The 20,996-nt window shown below is 44.2% G+C and overlaps 1 protein-coding gene and 1 long non-coding RNA gene across 2 annotated transcripts in view; one reads left to right on the forward strand and one right to left on the reverse strand.

Annotated features, from left to right (window-relative positions):
* Positions 1-20,996, reverse strand: part of OTOGL (otogelin like) — a 205,429-nt gene that overhangs the window by 131,369 nt on the left and 53,064 nt on the right. The window contains exons 23-25 of the mRNA XM_029597118.1: positions 20,406-20,568; positions 15,359-15,466; positions 10,037-10,175 (exon numbers count right to left, since the gene is read on the reverse strand). Of these exons, the coding sequence (XP_029452978.1) occupies positions 10,037-10,175; positions 15,359-15,466; positions 20,406-20,568 (410 nt within the window). The remainder of the gene's footprint in view (positions 1-10,036; positions 10,176-15,358; positions 15,467-20,405; positions 20,569-20,996) is intronic.
* On the forward strand, positions 1,757-20,413 carry LOC115089132. Its single transcript, XR_003856012.1, has 3 exons — positions 1,757-1,874; positions 16,299-16,398; positions 20,136-20,413. It is a non-coding gene; the product is annotated as an uncharacterized LOC115089132 (long non-coding RNA).

The raw sequence follows: 20,996 nt of genomic DNA on the forward strand, positions 1-20,996 counted from the left end.
ACTGGCTCGACCTGCTACATTGATTTAATTTTTGGGATCAGGAGGGGGGAGTAGGCGCCTTGCCTGCTACTAGAAATTATTTCTAGGGTTTGAGGGTGAGGTCAGGGGGAAGGGGGCTCAGCCATTTCTGTTTTTTTTTTAATTTGGAAACCTATTTTCAGCAAATTGGCCAGCAGCAAAAGTTACCTCCGACGGAGCGCACTGTTAACCTGCTCTTGGACGCGCGTTTTCCCTTACCCCTTATTCAGTAAGGGGCGGAAAACACGCGTCCAACCCACGGCACCTAATAGCGCCCTCAACATGCATGTTGAAGGCCCTATTAAGTATTCCCCGCGATACAGAAAGTAAAATGTGCAGCCACTTTAAGAAATTTGCGCCTACCTTTGGGTAGGCGCTAGTTTCTGCCAGCACCGGGAAAGTGCTCAGAAAAGCAGTAAAAACTGCTTTTCTGTGCACCCTCCGACTTAATATCATGGCGATATTAAGTCAGAGGTCCCGAAGGGTAAAAACAAGTAAAAAAAAAAGAAAAATTTTTTAAATGGGCCGGCGGCTGTCGGGCCAAAGACCGGATGCTCAATTTTGCCGGCGTCCGGTTTCTGAGCCCGTGGCTGTCAGTGGGCTCGAGAACCGACGCTGGCAAAATTGAGCGTCGGCTGTCAAACCCGCTGACAGCCGCCACTCCGGGCTAAAAGGAGGCGCTAGGGACGCGCTAGTGTCCCTAGCGCCTCCTTTTGCCTGTTTCTACCTCATCACCTAATTTGCATACTGTATCGCGCGCACCGGTGAGTGGCCGTTCATCCGCTCTCCCGCGGCCTTTACTGAATCGGCGTGAAAGGAAAGCTACCTGGTGTATTGTCTGAGAACGGCCAACAAAGAAAAGGGAGGAAGTATGAGCTCTGCAGGTTCCAAAATGGGGGCAAATTAAACAACTTGCATAATTTTGAAAATCAAGTCTACACGCTTTATTACTTCTTCCTCCGCCCTAGACATTATTAGAAAGAGGACTAACAGTTTAGTTTTTCTATTAAATGTAAAAAAAAAACCCCAAAAAAACAAACACCACTAGTAAATAAAGTTTTTTGGAAAAGGTAGGGAAGCTACGTTCCCCATGAACAACTTGATCAGAGGCACAGACATTCAGGTTTGCCAAAACCAGAAATGAACTTGCACTAAATGAACAAAACGTTTTATACAAGGAATGGATAAGAAAAGCCATAATGGGGGCAGTTTTTAGTAGCCCCTCCCCTCCCCCATAGTGCCAAACACTGCGGGCTCGTTTACTGTGTGCACACTCTGGAGCACATCTTCGAAGAGAAAGCTCCCCCGAGTCGTTTCGTCTGGAAAATGATCCCGCGTGCACCGCCTACGTGCCCTGCGACCTGCTATCTCCGGGAGGGGCGGGGCACCGTCACATAGACTGTGCGTCCTTTCAGGACTCCAATGCGTGTGCACCGCTCCCCTCCCCCCTTCTGCTGGAATGCTTTCAGACAGGTCACTTGTCCCTGGTAAATGAATTTGAAAACTACCTCCCCCCCCTATTTGAAACTAAGAAATATTTACGCAGTAAATAACTCGGTGATGAAAAAAACTAGGAAGGGGGGCCGGGGTGTTGGGTTGAGCGCGGGGGGGGGGGGGGGGGGGGTCTTGCAAAAATCAAAGCGCGAGTGACGCGGCCTGGAACAGCCTATCAGGGAGGGCAGCTCGCGCAGCAGAATTTAAAGCTGCTGGAGCCGGCTGTGGGAGCAGGGCTGTGAGGCTGTGTCTGAGGGGGGCGGGGGGACGACTGGTAACGGTTTTTATTAGGAATCCTCAGATGATCATCCACGCAGAGTGGCGGAGAAGAAGACGACAGCGAGTGTGCCGTCATCTCCTGGGTAAATTACAGCCGCGGCGAAATCATGAGGATGTGGGAATCAAAATACTGCATAGAGTGCTCTGCATTTATCTGAAAAGAGCCTCCTGTGCTCGTTTCAGGAATTTAATCAGGGCAATTAAAAAGAAGAAACCCCCCCCCCCCCAGTTCTTTCACAACTGAAACGTTCATTTTGGTTAAACTTGGAGTGGGTCTTTTCAGTCGGGCACTGTTACATTAAACAAAACGTGTTGACAGAAATTAATTATGAGCGGTGAATGGTGGGTTTTAACTGGCTGAAAGTTGGATCTTAAGCCTCCGCAGGCAGGTGCATCTTATTAAACTTTTCTGAACAATTAACTGGTGAACAGTGAGATGGAGGCGTGGGGCGGGGCAATCCCCAACAGCTGTGCTCTAGGCTTGCACCCAGCAGGCAACTGGGAACCGTGGCACAACATCCTCTTTCTTGGACGGACGCTCGTTTTCCACGCTCCACGAGACAGGCAGATTAGAGACGCAGTCTGTACGTTGACCTGGCAAAGTGCTTCATCAGCTCAACAGACGAGAACAAATTAGCTATTATGGAAAAGAGGGTGCAATTTAATTTAAGCCCCTAAAGCTTACTAGGCCGGCCTGCTATTTGCACCTGAGCACTGAGCCAGCGCAGATCCACCCGGGCTGCGTTTCCATCGCCCGCGTCAGGAGGCTTTCAAGATGAAAGGGCTGCCTCGCCCCTTCATTTGTGCTCCCGCCAATTCCATCCTTGAACTTTTGCAACTCCGGACGCTCCCACTGACTTGTTTGAGGAGAACCATAAAAGCAGTTTACCATGGGGTGGCACGGAGGGAGAATAGGCCCTAAGCAAATGAACAAATTAGCAGAACGAGTGACTAGTAACAGAGTGAAGATCGCACTTTGTAACCATTTGATGCTCTGAATCAAGAGCCCCCTCACAAAAGCCGGCGAAACTTTGATGGGCTCCGCGTGTGAAGTTTTAAAACAGAGGCCTCCTGTATCTCTAGTAGCGTAGGTGACAAGTGATGTGCGGCCCTCAAGGCGATCAGTTTACAAATCCCTTACTGAAATGTTGCTTGTCAAAGTGGCAAGCTGAAAATGAATTGTGTGTTTGGGGGGAAATTGACCTGAGGTCAGTGACGGATTTAGGATTGTTGTTGCTATGGCCCCTCCCCAAACGCTCCTGGTAAAGTTAGATGAGCGAATAGAAGGTCTAAGACAAGAGTTTTGTGACCCTACAAATGGGGTCACAAAACTTTCAGCCGGGGCCACAAGTGCCTCAAATGGCAGCGTTCTCCGGTGCCATCAGCAATATTAGTGGAGGGAGTCAGCACGGGGACTGAGTGCTAGCACACGTTCACAGTCCCTGCAGTGGCACTGCTCATACATGAGTTCCCCTGGTAACAGGAAGCCCTGCCTGAGGAGGGATTGGGAGCTGCTGCAGTGCAGGGCCTGTGATTTTGCTCCGCCTCACAGGCCTCGTGCTGACTTTCATTACTAATCTTGCATCCACATACAGGTTACTGTTGGGCTTGGGACAACCATGATGGGAGCACTGGGCGTGCACGGGCCTGTGGAGATTGCCACGGTTCCTCTCTCCTCACCCACCACTGAACCTACCCAAGAGAATAACGCTGCCCCTGTCATCAGCCTGCCCTCTCTTACTACCTGTTGTCATCCACTTTCGGCCCAGGGCTCAAAGGAAAATGTTGCCACTGACCCGGGGGGGGTTTGAGAGGAATTCAGTATGGAAGATGAGAAAGAGGGAATGACAGAAGATTGGGGGATGTAAGAGAGGAGTTTGGGGTTGAGAGGCAGTCAGCTGGGGAGCATGTGAGAGAAGAGTTTGGAAGGGAGGCAATGAGGCTGGGAGTTGAGAGAGTGGGGTGGGGGTGGGCGTGAAGATAGAGGGAATGACAGAAGATCAGATGTGGGTTATAAAAACGGCTTGAGGTGAGAGAGGATCAACGGGGGGGGGGGGGAGGATGCAAGAAAGCCTGGAGGGGGTAAGAGGGGGGGTGGATGTTTGTAAGAGAGCAATAGCTGGAGGGGCAGAGGTTGAGAGAGGGGTTCCACTAGAGGGAAGGATTTTGAGATGGGATCAGCTGGAGTGCAGGGATGGTGAGAGTGAAGTTATTGCTGGAAGGGAACCGCACCCCTACTCATTTTTGTTTTGGTCTTTCCCTGGGGCCATGTGAACTTTCAGGTGCTAAAATGGGGTCACACTGGATAAAGGTTTGGGAAGCCCTGGTGGGAGGCACAGCCTCCTCCATCTGCCCCTCCCCTCTTCCCCAGTTTTCTGCGGCTCCCTAATCCAGCCCCTCCCCTCCTGTCTCTGAACAGGAGGGGAGGGGCTGGATTAGGGAGCAATGTTCTGTCTGCTCCAGGCTCAACCTATTCTCTCCTGTTCCCTGCACACTGCCTGGGAGGAAGCAGAGGGCTGTTCTCTGCCAAGTGAGATTCAGCATAGCTGGAAGGCAGCAAATCTTCAGTCATCCTCGTTTTTTTCCTGCTTTAGATACGGGCCTAGTGTGACTATTGACAAATCCAGGCCTGCCTGAGGTCAAGGATGCTGAAAACAATGATCCACAATTTAATAATAGAAAATTGGTTGTTCTTATTTCACATCCTAATTCACGGCATTTAATGCAAGTTTTGTTTCAATAGTCATAAAGATAGGACAACATAATTGCGCTGATTCATGATAAAAAAAAATCTTGATTTGGTGCCGCACTGACTTTCCAGTTGGGGCAGAAACAATTTTGAATGTCAAAAATTCTGCAAGGAGACTCAGAGCTTTCACAAGTATACCAACCTGTAGATCTGGTTCTAGGATTATGCTATGCTTTAACCACCAGGTGTGATATGTCTCATACAGTGCTTAAGAATTCTCATCATGAAGGCTTATATATATGCACGCAGATTGCAATCAGGGATATCAATTGGCTTCATGTCATCTGGGCATCTTATGCCACTTCTCATTTTATCCAACCATATCTATGATCCTGTATATCCAAGTTTTCTAAGAAAAGCAGGAGTGACATAGCATCTCCAGGCGACAATGGAGCCAGATGGTAGCCACAACTGTGACATAAGAGATCTGTCATAAGAACATAAGAAATTGCCATACTGGGTCAGACCAAGGGTCCATCAAGCCCAGCATCCAATCCAGGCTACAAGTACCTGGCAAGTACCCAAAAACTAAGTAGATCCCATACAACTGATGCTAGTAATAGCAGTGGCTATTCCCTAAGTCAGCTTGATTAATAGCAGTTAATGGACTTCTCCAAGAACTTATCCAAACCATTTTTAAACACAGCTACATTAACTGCATTAACCACATCCTCTAGCAACAAATTCAAGAGTTTAATTGTGCGTTGAGTGAAACATAATTTTCTCTGATTAGTTTTAAATGTGCTGCTTGCTAACTTCATGGAGTGCCCCCTAGTCCTTCTATTATCTGAAAGAATAAATAACCAATTCAAATCTACCCATTCTAGACCTCTCGTGATTTTAAAGACCTCGATCATATCCCTCGCAGCCATCTCTTCTCAAAGTTGAACAGCCCTAACCTCTTTTGCCTTTCCTCATAGGAAAGCTGTTTTCATTTTGATCACCCTTCTCTGCAGCTTCTCCAGTGCAACTACATCTTTTTTGAGATGTGGTGACCAGAATTGTACACAGTACTCAAGGTGCAGTATCACCAAGGTGCGATACAGAGGCATTATGACATTTTCCATTTTATTCACCATTCCCTTCCTAATAATTCCTAACATTGTTTGCTCTTTTGACTGCCACAGCACACTGAGCCAATGATTTCAATGTATTATCCACTATGACGCCTAGATCTCTTTCCTGGGTGGAAGCTCCTAATATGGAACCTAACATCATGTAACTATAGCAAGGGTTATTTTTCCCTAAATGCAACACCTTGCACTTCTCCACATTAAATTTCATCTGCCATTTGGATGCCCAATCTTCCAGTCTTGCAAGGTCCTTCTGCAATTTATCACAATCTACTTGTGATTTAACTACTCTGAATAATTTTGTATCATCTACAAATTGATTACCTCACTCATCAAATTCCTTTCCAGATCATTATAAATATATTGAAAAGCACTGGTCCAAGTACAGATCCCTGAGGCACTCCACTGTTTACCCTTTTCCACTAAGAAAATTGACCATTTAATCCTACTTTCTGTTTACTTTTAATCATTTTGTAATCCACAAAAGGACATCGCCTCCTATCCCATGACTTTTTAGTTTTCTTAGAAGCCTCTCATGAAGGACTTTCCAAATACACTACATCTACTGGTTCACTTTATCCACATGTTTATTAACCCCTTCAAAAAAGTGAAGCAGATTTATTTATTTATTTATTTAGGGTTTTTATATACCGACTTTCTTGATATATATATATCAAATCAAGTCAGTTTCCAAATAACACAACTATCGCCGGGGGGCGTTACATTAAACAATAAACATAATATTGAACAGAGTAACCTTAAACAATAAGTAAGGTCGTTACATTAAACCATAAACATAGTATTGAACAGAGAACGTGTAGGGTTACTTTGAACAATCAATAGGGTCCTGAGGGTATTAGGTTGGTGGTGGACTTTAAATTGCGCTATTTTGTTCTTTGACCTGTGTCGAAGTGTTCCTGCGATTCTGGAAAGGCTTGCCGGAAGAGCCATGTTTTAAGGTTTTTCTTGAAGGTTAGATTTGTGAAGCAAGACTTGCCTTGGGTAAATCCATGCTGACTGTGTTCCATTAAACCATGTCTTTCTATATGCTCTGTGCTTTTGATCTTTAGAATAGTTTCCACTATTTTTCCTGGCACTGAAGTCAGGCTCACTGTTCTATGGTTTCCCGGAGCCCTTTTTAAACATTTTTGGGGTTACATTGGCCACCCTTCAGTCTTCAGGTACAATGGATGATTTTAATGATAGGTTACAGATTTTAACTAATAGATCTGAAATTTCATTTTTAGTTTCTTCAGAACCCTGGGATGCATACTGTCCGGTCCAGGTGATTTGCTACTCTTTATTTTGTCAATCTGGCCTACTACATCTTCCAGGTTCACAGTGATTTGGTTTAGATCATCTGACTCATCACCCTTGAAAACCATCTCCGGAACTGGTATCTCCTCAACATCCTCATTAGTAAACAGAGCAAAGAATTAATTTAGTCTTTCTGCAATGGCCTTATCTTCCCTAAGAGTCCCTTTAACCCTCTCGGCCATCTAAAGGTCCAACAGACTCCCTCATAGTTTTCTTGCTTCGGATATATTTTTAAAAGTTTTTGTTATGAGCTTTTGCCTCTAAGGCCAACTTCATTTAAAAATTTTTCTTAGCTTGCCTTATCAATGTTTTACACTTAACTTGACAATGCTTATGCTTTTTCTTATTTTCTTCAGACTGATCCTTCTTCAAATTTTTGAAGGATTTTTTTTGGCCAAAATATCCTCTTTCACTTCACCTTTTAACCATGTCGGTAATCATTTTTCCTTCCTTCCACCTTTCTTAATGAGTGGAATACATCTGGACTGCGCTTCTAAGATTGTATTTTTAAACAATGTCCACACCTGTTGTACACTTTTAACCTTTGTAGCTGCACCTTTCAATTTTTTTCTGTTTTCCTCATTTTATCAAACTTTCCCTTTTGAAAATTTAATGTTGGAGCTGTAGATTTACATATTGTCCCCCTTCCAATCATTAGTTCAAATTTGATCATGTTATGATCACTATTGCCAAGTGGCTCCACCACTGTTAACTCTCTCACCAAATCCCACATTCCACTAAGAATTAAATCTAAAATTGCTCCCTCTCTCGTTGGTTCCTGAACCAATTGCTCCATGAAGCAGTCATTTATTCCATCCAGGAACTTTATGTCTCTAGCATGTCCTGTTGTTACATTTACCCAGTCAATACTGGGGTAATTGAAATCTCCCATTATTACTGCATTGCCAAATTGGTTTGCTTCCCTGATTTCTCTTAGCATTTCATCATCTGTCTGACCATTTTGTCCAGGTGGATGGTAGTATACTCCTATCACTAAACTCTTACACAACACACATGGGATTTCTACCCATATAGATTCTACTGAGCATTTAGTCTCTTGTATGATCTTTATCCTGTTGAATTCTATTCCCTCCCGAACATAAAGTGCCATACCCCCACCAAGTTGATCCTCCCTATCATTGCGATATAATTTGTACCCGATATAGCACTGTCCCATTGGTTATCCTCCTTCCACATGGTCTCTGAGATGCCAGTTATGTCTATCTCATTATTTACTCCTATACAGTCTAACTCTCCCATCTTACTTCTTAGATTTCTGGCACTGGCATATAGACATTTCAAAATGCATTTTTGTTTGTATTAACAACCTGCTTTTCTGTTGATAGAGATAATTTGGAATTCCTTAGCTCAGGTGATTCTTTCATTTTAGGCACATTGACTATGTTTGCTTTTATTAGAACCTCTCTTTTGGGATGCCCTAACTCTCCTGTTTCATTAGTATCCTTTAAAGATACATTCCTCCGAACCATGCACTACTGAGTGACTATTGGCTTTCCCCTTTGTTCTAGTTTAAAAGCTGCTCTATCTCCTTTTTAAAAGTTAGCGCCAGCAGCCTGGTTCCACTCTGGTTAAGGTGGAGCCTGTCCTTTCGGAAAAGTCTCCCCCTTCCCAAAAACGTTCCCCATTTCCTTACAAAACTGAATCCCTCTTCCCTGCACCATCGTCTCATCCATGCATTGAGACTCCAGAGCTCTGCCTGCCTCTGGAGACCTGCACGTTGAACAGGGAACATTTCAGAGAATGCCACCCTAAAGGTTCTGGATTTCAGTTTTCTACCTAAAATCCTAAATCTGGCTTCCAGGACTTCTCTCCTACATTTTCCTACGTCGTTGGTGCCCACATGTACCATGACAGCTGGCTCCTCCCCAGCGCTGTCTGTAATCCTATCTAGGTGACGTGTGAGGTCCGCCACCTTTGCACCAGGCAGGCAAGTTAACAGGCGGTCCTCACATCTACCAGCCACCCATCTATCTACATTTCTAATAATCGAATCACCAACTATGATGGCCGGCCTAACCCTTCCCTCCTGGGCAGTAGCCCTGGGAGACTTATCCTCAGTGCGAGAGGACAATACATCACCTGGAGAGCAGGTCCTTGCTACAGGATCACTTCCTGCTACACCAGGGTGATGTTCTCCAACTGGGAGACCTTTCTGTTCCAAGGCAGACCAGGGCTGCCAGACTGGATTTGGGACTTGGCTACTATGTCCCTGAAGGTCTCATCAATGTACCTCTCTGTCTGCCTCAGCTCCTCCAAGTCTGCCACTCTAACCTCCAGAGATCGGACTCATTCTCTGAGAGCCAGGAGCTCTTTGCACCGAGTGCACACATACAATCTCTCACCGGTGGATAAAAAATCATACATGTGACACTCAATGCAAAAGACTGGAAAGCCGCCCCTCTTGCTGCTGGACTGCTGTCTTCATCTTAATTTTGTTGAGTTCCTAGTTAAATTTAGAGAACTTTAAATTTACTGGTGTATTTACTAATTAATCTGCTAGTGTCTTATAAGGGGATGATTAAACTCTCAATAAGGGCTGGTGCAATAGTATGATTTAGATAAGAGCCTGATTGGTTTTTAAAGAGAAAGTGTCTCTTGCCTAAAAATCAAGGGTTGAGCTAGGGGTGGGTGAGTAGGTGGAAAAGACGAATACTAGAATTAACTCCGTCTGGCTTGCTTATTATCTCAGACATGAACAAACTCTAAAGAATATAACCCACCATTTCACCTCTCTCCAGACTTTTTAAGTTCTTTGTGGACTGTTTCTTATTGCAATCAGGAAACAGTCCACGATTCTCTAAATGCTCCAGAACAATAGGGTTTGAAGTATATTTCTTTTTAGTTTACTCCCACCTCCCATCTCCAGTAATCATCGAGATGTTTCAGTATTCTCATGATGTTTATGGGGTGACATGCTACGGCCGGGCACCAAATTCACACCCAATTGAAACTAGAAGAAGCCCTGACATATTTACATCGGTTGTGTTGAGCTTCTACCTTTTCTCATGTGACCTATGCAAGCCTAATGTGAAGTTATATTACGAATTTTCATAAGAACTCAAACGAATCATCCTCCTCCTCCTACCTTAACCAAGTACACTTGGCAGTCACTGACGTAATCATACTCCAGGCCATCAAAGGTATAATAATGCCGGTCGCCGTACACAGTGCAAACAGCAGGGCAGGGATAACTGCTACAGTTGAAAATTCCTCTTCGACAAACGCTATAAGGGAAATTAAAATCATGGATTAAATACGGAGTAATGGAGGTGTATATTTTATGCCAGCTCATAGAAGAATCGGCACGTAAGGTCGAGGAGGGCAATTTTCAGTGGCCGGCAGCAGCTTGCAGGCCTGGGGGGGGATTTTGCACCCACAGACCTGCAAGTCCATTACCAAAGGGAAAATTTCCCCCACGCAGTTTCCCCTTGAAAACCCACCAGTGGGCCTGTGCCACAGGGAGAATTTAGCCTTCAGGGGCAAAATACACAGGTTAAATCAGTGAAAAGGCAGCGCAAAGATTTGAAAATGAAATAATCGAGCTTGCTTCTCCACACCCGGCCTGGCCCAGCCCTCAGCACAGCTCTTTTTTTCCACGGGGATAAGGATGTGCACTGTTGGTAGCACGCATACTTTTCCTGCTGAGGGCAGGGGCAATTTTTTAAGGGTCTTTTTCCATCTGTCATAGCTCATTTACCTGTGGAAATCTCTTAGAAAATTATCCCATAATGTTCTTTTCCCACCTCAAAGTGCAAAGTACAATATGATACAAACATTGAAAATCATGGTAGGAAATGACCATGATGTCCTAATGGCCGCTGTCCTGGTCGGCCCCCGCCCCTTTTCGTTGGCCCGACACTTCTGTGCATATCGGGGGTTAAGCACGTGGCCGGGCCGTTTCTAAAATGTGCTCGGCACACACAGAGCCCGGCCATGTGTGTAACCACTGGATTTTATGCGCACGGGCCTCTTAAAATTTGGGCGCAAGTGTTCAGCTTTATAATCCCTTATCACTCCATCAGAGAGCCCCATGCTTTCTTGAATTCAGATTCTGTTTTTGTCTCCACCACCTCCACTGGGAGACTGTTCCACACATCCAGCACCTTCTCTGTAAAGAAATATTTCCTAAGATTACTCCTGAGTCTAACCCCCTTTCACTTTATCCCATGATTTCTCGTTCCAGAGCCTCTTTTCTGTTGAAACCCTGGAGGTATGTACTGTAAATTTCTCTGTCATAGCTTCTCTGTCTCACCTTTCCTCTAGGGCAGGGGTCGGGAACCCATGGCTCGCGAGCCAGATATGGCTCTTTTGAGGGCTGCATCTGGCTCGCAGACAAGTGTCGCCATACTTCGCGGTTCCCCGCTGACCCAGCTGCTCCCCGGTCCTCCGCCGCCCGGGCTTAAAATGCTGTCAGCCCGGGCGGAACGAGGCAGGACAGCTGGAGTCAGCGGCACCGGCGTGCTCTCTTTTCCCCCCCTCCCCCCCGCGGCCCGGAAGAGGAAGTGGAGAGCATCGGGTGCCTGCGCGGGAAGAAGAGACCACACTAGCGTGGTCTCTTCTTCCGCGCAGGCACCCGATGCTCACCACTTCCTCTTCCGGGCCGCGGGGGGGAGGAGAAGAGAGCACGCCGACTGGAGTCATCCGGGTGCCTGCGCGGGAGTCATCGGGTGTCAGCCGGGTGCCAGCGCTGGAGTCATCGGGTGCCTGCGCGGGTCTTTCCGCGCAGGCACCCGATGCTCTCCACTTCCTCTTCCGGGCCGCGGGAAGAAGAGAGCACGCCGGTGCTCTCTTCTTCCCGCGGCCCGGAAGAGGAAGTGGAGAGCATCGGGTGCCTGCGCGGGAAGACCCGCGCAGGCACGCTAGTGTCCGACGGGAAGAAGATTGCAGCGCGGCTCGGAGGAAAATGAAAATCTTCAACCGCGGCCGATGGGACTCCGCCTTCGCCTCCGCGAGGGCTGAAAATGAAGGAGGTTAGCGTTGGGAGGTGGCTGCTGCTGCCGCGAGTTCCCGGTGGGGGGGGGGAAGGGGGAGAGAGAGAGTGAATGAATGAGCGAGCAAGCATGTGTGTTTGAGATCCTGTGTGTGTGTGAGTGAGAGATTGCATGTATGTGAATGATTGAGAGCCTGTATATGTGAAAGAGAGTATGTCTGTGATTGAGATCCTGCCTGTGAGAGAGAGATCATGTGTATGTATGATTAAGAGCCTGTGTGTATAAGTAAGAGAGAGATCATGTGTGTCTGTGTCTGATTGACAGCTGGTTTAGGTGATGGAGCATGTGAGTATGTGATTGAGAGCCTGTGTTTAAATGAGAGAGAGAGACCATGTGTGTCTGTGTGATTGAGAGCTGATTTAGGTGAGGGAGCATGTGAGTATGTGATTGAGAGCCTGTGTTTAAATGAGAGAGAGAGACCATGTGTGTATGTGTGTGATTGAGAGCTGATTTAGGTGAGGGAGCATGTGAGTATGTGATTGAGAGCCTGTGTGTAAATGAGAGAAAGAGAGGACATGTTTGTAAGCATGTGAATGAGAGTCTGTGTGTGAGAGAAAAAGACAGCATGTATTTATGTGATTGAAAGCCTGTGTGTGTGTAAGCGTGAAAAGATAGACAGCATGTGTGTAAATGTGTAATTAAGAGCCTATATAAGTGAGAGAGAAAAAACATGTGTATATGTGAGTGACTGAGAGCATGTGTGTATAGGTGTGTCATTGAGAGCCAGTGTGAGAGAGAGCGCTGGTATGTGACTGAGAGAGGAGAAAGTTCCAAGCAAACCACCCCACCTCCTGCTAATTCAGAACAATCTCAGGACACCTGGATATCAAACGTTCCCAGGTATGCAGAGCAAAAAAATGTTTGTATCCTTATTATTTTTCATTACTGGATCTTTGTGTCTGCTATTTTGAAATATTTTGTTGGTATCTGGAAATGTTTTATATGAGTTTTTAATTATTGGATATTCCACTCATCAGCTGTTTCGAAATATGTTCTTTTTGTTAGTACAGTTTTACTGCTGATGATTTTATATTTCTTGATTTGTTTTATAAGGATGTGTGATGTTTCTTTTTTCCTTTGTTACACTGCATACAGAGACTCTGGCTTGTTGCAGTTTCCAATTCAGTTTTTGTCTGCATGCTTCTTGTTATGCGTTTTGGTCTCTTTATTCTATGTTAGGTGAGGGACAGCACGTGATTCAGGTGAGGTTTTCTGCTGGCGTGTAGTTTCTGTGTAGGACTCTATAGCAGCCTGACTTGGTCCGTTTTCCTAATAGGAGATGTATTGGTGTCTTAAGGCCTGGTGTAATATTTTCAGAGACTTATTGTACTTTAAAAGTGTGATCTTACATAAAATGCACACATTTACTTGTATTTAGTTTTAAACATATTGTATGGCTCTCATGGAATTACATTTTAAAATATGTGGCGTTTATGGCTCTCTCAGCCAAAAAGGTTCCTGACCCCTGCTCTAGGGTATACATGTTTAAATCTTTAAGTTTGCTGCCATATGCATTGTAATGAAAATCAGTGGCCATTTTAGTAGCCACCCTCTGAACTGATTTAGATAGAGCGACAGAGAGATAGACGGAGAGAAAGAGATATTAGAGCACCCTGTATCTGGAAGTAGTTGGAACCGAGGTCATTCTATATAATGGATAATAATGAATAATTATAATGGATAATTACATGCAAAGGAGAGCAATTGTCACCCCATGCCATTTTGAATATCATTGTCAGTGAGATGAAAGTGACTGGGGATCCCTCCTGCCCAGGCGGTCTCTAACATTTCAAATGAGAATGGGGAGAAGAGTAGGGTGTTCTTTGGTCATTTTCCCTGCTGGAGGGTGGTGCTGTCTGCTGGGGGACCAGGACACTCAAACTATTTGCCTCGTTCTGACTCATGGTGGGGACAGAGCATGCATTACTACAGCCAGTCATGCACTTCTGTTACCGCTGCCAGTAACATGTTCACATTAGCTGCAATGGAGAAGGTACAGAGAAAGGCGACCAAAATGATAAAGGGGATGGAACAGCTCCCCTGTGAGGAAAGGCTGAAGAAGTTAGGGCTCTACAGCTTGGAGAAGAGTCGGCTGAGGGGGGATATGATAGAGGTCTTTAAAATAATGAAAGGTCTTGAACGAGTAGATGTGAATCGGTTATTTACACTTTTGGATAATAGAAAGAATAGGGGGCACTTCATGAAGTTAACAAGCAGCACATTTAAGACTAATCTGAGAAAATTCTTTTTCAGTCAACGCACAATTAAGCTCTGGATTTTGTTGCTAGAGGATGTGGTCAGTGCAGTTAGTGTAGCTGGGTTCAAAAAAGGTTTGGATAAGTCTTGGAGGAGAAGTCCATTAACTGATATTAATCAAGTTGACTTAGGGAATGGCTTCTCCTATTACTGGCATCAGTAGCATGGGATCTTCTTAGTGTTTGGGTCATTGCCAGGTTCTTGTGGCCTGGTTTGGCCTCTGTTGGAAACAGGATGCTGTGCTTGATGGACCTTTGGTCTGACCCAGCATGGCAATTTCTTATGTTCTTATGTTCTGGCCACAGTAACTGCACAATGTGATACTTACTAAATGCCCTTTAGTAAACACTGTGTTTATGGTGGGACTATAGCGCAAGAGTGTGGCCAGGTGTAAGAAAATCTGACCATATTACTCCAACTCTTATAAATTTGCACTGGTTACCCGTGAAATATAGAATTGATTACAAGGTTCTTTGTCTGATTCATCGATCAGTATTTAATGAACAAATGGAATGGGTAAATGTGGCTCTTCATTTTTACACTCCTCAACATAATCTGATGTCAACTAACAAAGGTCTACTCTCTGTTCCAACAGTAAAAATAGCATATTTGAATAAAGTAAGAGACAGAGCATTAACAATTGCTGGTCCTGCTCTTTGGAATTCACTTCCAATTGAACTAAGATTAGAAACAAATTGTCACAAATTTAAAAAAGAGTTAAAAACCTGGATGTTCAAACAAGCATTTAGCAAAGAGGTACCTATATAATAGCTGAGCAGCAGAAAGAAATTAATAAATGTTCGATTATTTTACTTTTATTTTCATTTAATTATATGATTTTACTTAGTCCTTTTTATCTCATTTTAATTTGATTTTAATTTTTTTCTAATTGCATTTTATTATTTATCTGCTGTAATGTATTATTTGATTATTTTTCTGGTAATTTTAATTAATGTAAATTTTAAATTTTATATTTGTATTCATTTTACTTTATGTATTTGTTGTAAACCGGTATGATTGATATATAGAATATCAGTCTATAAAACAATATCAATAAATAAATAAATGCATGTTGAGTACCTGCATTAAAACATGATTTTAACACATTTCAGTAAGTGGGCTCCTTGGCTCATCTTTTGTACACATAAAAAGGCACTCACCATGTATAGCAGGGTGTAGATACAACTTCTCCTGACAGATACTCCCAGTCCTTCCAGGTGCATGGACAGCTGTCAGGAATGTAGCATTTTCCTTTATGCTCTGCCATCCTACAAAATAAGATAAAAATAGTAAAAAGAAAAAAGATATTTCTTAAGCTTTCAAAGTATGCTTTTAATACAGTAGTGAAGGTGGAAAACATAACTTTGTTCATACCATAAGTCAACCATGAAAAAAAATCATATTTTATGTTTTGTTGTTGTTCCATGGAAAATGAAGAATTGCCTTAAAAGTAATTAGAGTGTCATAATCTTGGGCAATTGGAATTGGGGATAAATGAGAGTTGAAAATCCATATAAAAATGGATGTATGTAATTAATATAGGGTATAGTTTATCCCAAGTTGAATTTTAAGGTTCTGTGACGCACTAGCCTGGCACTCTCTTATTTCTCACTCCCCATCCTCCAATATCCTCATCTACTCTCTACCCCCTGAATCCAGTTATTAGGTGAAACCTTAAATTATCTTTCCCATCATAATCTCAATCTAAGACAGACTCCTGAAAGAACCCACTCGTATTTCAGACCAAAAAAGAGATCTAACTTCTCACCCATATGTTCTGGAGGAGGGTTGGACACCATTCGATTCTATCTGGCCTGGGACCAGAATAGCCGATTGACCTCTGCATGCCTGAATGGTATACTGGAATACAGAGACATAATTTAACATTGATGATACAGCACTAATTACAGATGAACTTTGAACTTAATGGTCAGAACAACCAGTGGTGTGCTGCCTGTAACACTCTACGTTCTGTTCATGTGCCAAACAGATCACAGAAGTTCATGGGTTTGTTTGTTTTTTCAATCACAGGTTCACTACTATAAATCCATATTGATTTGGTGGTTAACAGCCTGAAAATGCATTGATCTCTCTTTACAGGAAATTAAAAGTCAATGAATGTATATGCTGCAGAACAGCTTGCTGTAACAAAAGAGTGGCTGATCTGTAACGGGTACCACCTTCAGTTTGCTGTAAAGGGGTAAGCCATAAAGAAGGATCAATATATATATAATTATTTTAGATTTTCTGTCAATTATTTCCCATATACTGTTCAGGCAAGAAGGGCCAGTTAGTCTCTATCAGCTAGCCATGGTGTCATGTCTTTGTATTACTGTACAGAACCCAGCTTGGTGTTCCTAGTGAACAGCGTTCTCCTATCATCTCAATGTAATTAATGTCCTCCATGGGAGCAACTTGAGTAACAAAAGTGATGTTTTCATAGGTGTCTGCCTCGGAGTCTTCCTAGGCTGCACAGGGATTCAGATAATGAAGATAAATAGCCCTGCGTAGCAGAATTTCTAAGGACACCCTCACAATCAGATGAAAATGTAGAGGTCCATAATGGAGTCCCACACACGGCTCATAGGCCCTCACAGGATTTTGTACTCCTGGGCCTGCAAGTTAATTTTCAAAGGGAAACTCCTCACAGAGTTTCCTTTTGTAAATTCAGGTGGTGGGTAATTTTGTACTTGTGTACTTTACACCTGCCTGGTGGCAGGTGCAAAGCACACTCTAGAAAGTAAGTGTGTGATTTGAACATGAAATCAGCGTGAATAATTTTCCTTTCCCCCGACCTAACCCTGCCCCTTTTTCTCCACAGGCAAAAGCAAATGTGCTATGAACTTTTACCTGTGCACATTTACCTATGTAATACTTTGGATTACTGCCCCCTAGAGAAATAAAGTATTTTATAAGATGTGCTAGCACTTTGGAAAGTGAAACTTTTCTTAGACCCGTGAACCTTTTTTAATAAATAGAATTCACATGGTAGTGGATAAGAGTAAATTTTATTATGTGAGCTGGCAGTGCACATTAACAGCTCTGTCTTTTTCCATATACAATTCAGGCATAAGAGTTGAGGGGATAGGAGGTTTGCCACCCTACTCAGCATCATTTTTTGGGGGGAAAAGGGAAGGATAATGAAATAATCTCCAGTAAAGTTTCTGGTAAATTTAAACAGCAGCCAAAGCAAGACGACCGTCCGTCAGGTAAAGGCAGAAAGAGCTCCAGTGTGTGCATTCATTTTCATTCATTTTGCTAGTTTATGCATCAACATTTTATACGCAGATGAAATTTGATTTCATGCATGTAAGTAACTAAGCATAATCTAAGGGGTAGATTTTTAAACCTGCGCGAGCACGCTACCCGCGTGCACACATGGACATGCGATTTTAGAACAGGCGCGCGCATGTTCTAAAATCGGGGGTCGGCGCGTTCACGGGGGTGCACAATTGTGCACCTTTCGCACACCAAGCCACGCTGCCATCCCCCGTTCCCTCCCCCCCCACCCCACCTTCCCTCCCCTTCCCTTTCCCCCCTACCTTTTTCTTGAGTTTTCTTCTATTTCAAAACTTACTTCAGCCCTGGGGCTGAAGTAAGTTGCCGGCTCGCGATCCATTTGCCACTGTGCCAGGAGCCTCTGGGGACCGCCCCACCCCCGGACCACCCCTTTTTGCAAGCCCCGGGACTTACACGCGTCCCACCTTTTGAAAATAGGCCCGATGCATTTAAACCACTCTATGCGCGTAAATCCACTGGATTTACACACATAGAGCTTTGAAAATCTGGCCCTAAGTGCATAAAATTCAACTTTGCATGTGCAAAATGGCATTTACTTGCATAACTGCTGAAAAAAAATGGAATGAACACAAAAAAAGGACAAAACAAAAGAACAAACAATCGAAAATTTTTCTAAGTGCACAAACTTGCAGAAAACTTTCCCTAAGAGTAGCTTCCCTTTCAGTTGTCCTCATCAAAAAAAAAGGAGGGGGAGATGGCTTCAGATTTCTCTCTCATCAAAAGGAAAATAAACTTCAAGGTCCTACTGATGTTTGTCAGTCACAAACTGGATACCCCACTCACCGTACCAGTGGAAGAGTGTCCAGCCACCCTAGGCTGATTTCGTCACATGCGCTCTCTCTCTTTCTCTCAAATCGCACATAACAAATGACCCCAGCTCATCAAATAAATGCATACCCCAAAATGGAAAATGCCCTCTAGCTCCATGCCTCACCCGTGCCACTTCTCATCTCGTCTGTCCTTTCAAAACTGCCTCCCTTACCGGCAACGCTGCTGCCCCGCCTACTTCCGACGCCCTAGGCCACCGCCTACCCTGCCTAATGCTTCCACTTGCCCCGCCCACTCAGAAGTTGTGACTCCAAAGAAAACAAAACATTACTGCAAACATTACTGCAAATGGTGACAGCAGCAGAGGCAGGACAGTACATTGTGTAGCAGGTGATGAATCAGTACAATCCACTTCTGAGGCTCAGCACGCTCCGCACCCTCCCAAGGCTTTACTTCTTGCAGGGATTTCTAGTCAGATTTGACTCCCCCACAGATATTCTTCCCGTTAGACTACTTTAAGGCCAATTGTAGAGATTCTCAGTGCCTCTCTCTCTTCCCCAAACTGTTCTTTCTGCATGGATTAGTCTCTAAATAAAAAACCCACGACTTTCCATCCCCAATACCAGGTGGCCCTGGTCCAAGTGTAATTCTCTCGCTGCATGCTGCAGGTGGAATGCTTCGCTCCTCTTTCCTATGGCCACTGAATGGGTGCCATTCGAAAACAGGAAAAAGGGGAGTCATGCTTTCTCCTCTTTGTCCACAGTGGAGTGTGGCATGGAATTTCAGAAAATCTCTAGAAGGCCTTTCATGGACCCTTCTCTCTCATTAAGAGGATCCCATCCTTGCTCCTCCCTTGCAACCAAGGATTTCGTAAATGCAGAGAGGAAAGCTTCCATTTTCACTTTCTTCCCTTAGCAGAGCTCACAGACTCCTGCCTCTGCAGCCCTCCCCAGAAGGCCTCTCCAGCAACTCAGCAGGATCTCTCTATATAGAAACAGTCCACGTCCAGTCCAAATAGGCGATCATCAGGGATGTGCTTTTGTTTAAAATGAAATAGGAAATATCAACTGCATTTCCTGTTGTATTTCATTCTGTTATGGAAATGAAACAAAAGAAAACGGAACAAAATTTTGTTCCATTTTCATTTTGTTTTCCTTTCAATATCCTCTGCCTCTACCCCCTCCCCATGACTACAAGAATCGGCAAAGTGTAAAAAAAAAACCCTGTGCTTGCTCACACTCCCTTCGCTCCACCCAGACCCTCTCCAGCTTCTTACCCCATCAGGGAAGTTGAACTGGGACAGGACCAATCCACAATGGCTCCTGCCCCGCTAGTGCCGAAACTCCACACGGCTATACTCCAGATTGGTGCCGGCCGCATATTGGATTATGCCACCACTGGGGCAGAAGCGACTGGGATATAATGCCGGGGAGGGGGGGGGGGAAATCTAGGCAAATATGATGCTGGGGGGGGGGGCAGAACCACCATTTTTTCCTTTGCATTTTTTAAAATTTCATTTTGAATAAATAAATAAAATGAAACAAATAACACTTGAAATGAATAAAGCAAACAAAAAAATAACAAAATGAAAAAAATGTTTTCACTGCACTCTCCTAATGACCATTACTCAGTGAAGCACCATTCGCTAAAAAGAGAGTTTACTGTTCTCACAGTTATATTGCCCTTCTTTCCTGTCCAAAGACGTGTCTTCCATGAACAACATCACAGCATTATCTAACCATTTGGAGCCCACACTGCTATCCCTCCTATAAATGGGGCAAAGGTTTGTGATTACTGAATGAGTAACTTAAATGTATTGAAACATTTTGTATTCTTTCTTTAAATATGCTGTGTTTTGTCATTGTCTAGTGGATGGACTAAGCAATATGTGCAGACATCAAGCAAAATAATAGAGCTATTTGAATAACTGGCTCAGATCCCATGCATAGTGACATCACTTCCTGCTTTCTGCGGTTGCATCTCAGCAGCATCCTGTACCATGCTCTTCCACCCTGCAGTCTACCATTGCATCTTTATGAGGAGCTAAAAACTGAGATTTTGATACCGTATGCATTTTTTATATCTATAATAATGATACCTGTGTTCTTGTGTCAGCAATAACTCCTGAATGATACCTACCCAGGAGGACAAATGCAACCACTTGAACATGGCGGTGATGGTGCACAAGTGAAATTCATGGCAAGGTTTGCACAGGTGACCTCACAGTTCACACCAGCTGATGGTAAGCCAGCTACAGGAAATCTACAGTCATAGTATATTTTGCCCTCTGGACACGTGTGACCTTCAGTTGTAAACATAGATGAAAAGAGATTAGCAATTCTTCTGCACAATGAAGATGTCCACATAAATAAATATCAATATGAAGATTATTCCCTTACACATATTTCCCTAGTCTTCCAATGGATGTGCATAGGGCAGAGTAGAGCAAGAGGTCATCTGACACCTTTCGGAAGGTCAGTGGGAGTGGAATGGGAAGGAGCCATGCTCTCATGAACCTGTTTTCATGGCCCTAATCAGAAAGAAAAGGAAGTAGGCACCTGCCAAGAGGAGGCGACAACTGGAGTATGGAGGCTCCTTGAACTTCAGTTCTGGGATGTAGGGTCCTATCTGGGCCACTAAGCCCCTTGATCTTTTGTGCAGCTGGAGGGGGATGGGTGTTTATGTCTGGGCTGCCATGGACCTTCACGTTGTGAATAGGGTTAGGGGTCA

Source organism: Rhinatrema bivittatum, chromosome 4 (genome assembly GCF_901001135.1).
Source record: "Rhinatrema bivittatum chromosome 4, aRhiBiv1.1, whole genome shotgun sequence".
Taxonomy (NCBI): Eukaryota; Metazoa; Chordata; class Amphibia; order Gymnophiona; family Rhinatrematidae; genus Rhinatrema; species Rhinatrema bivittatum.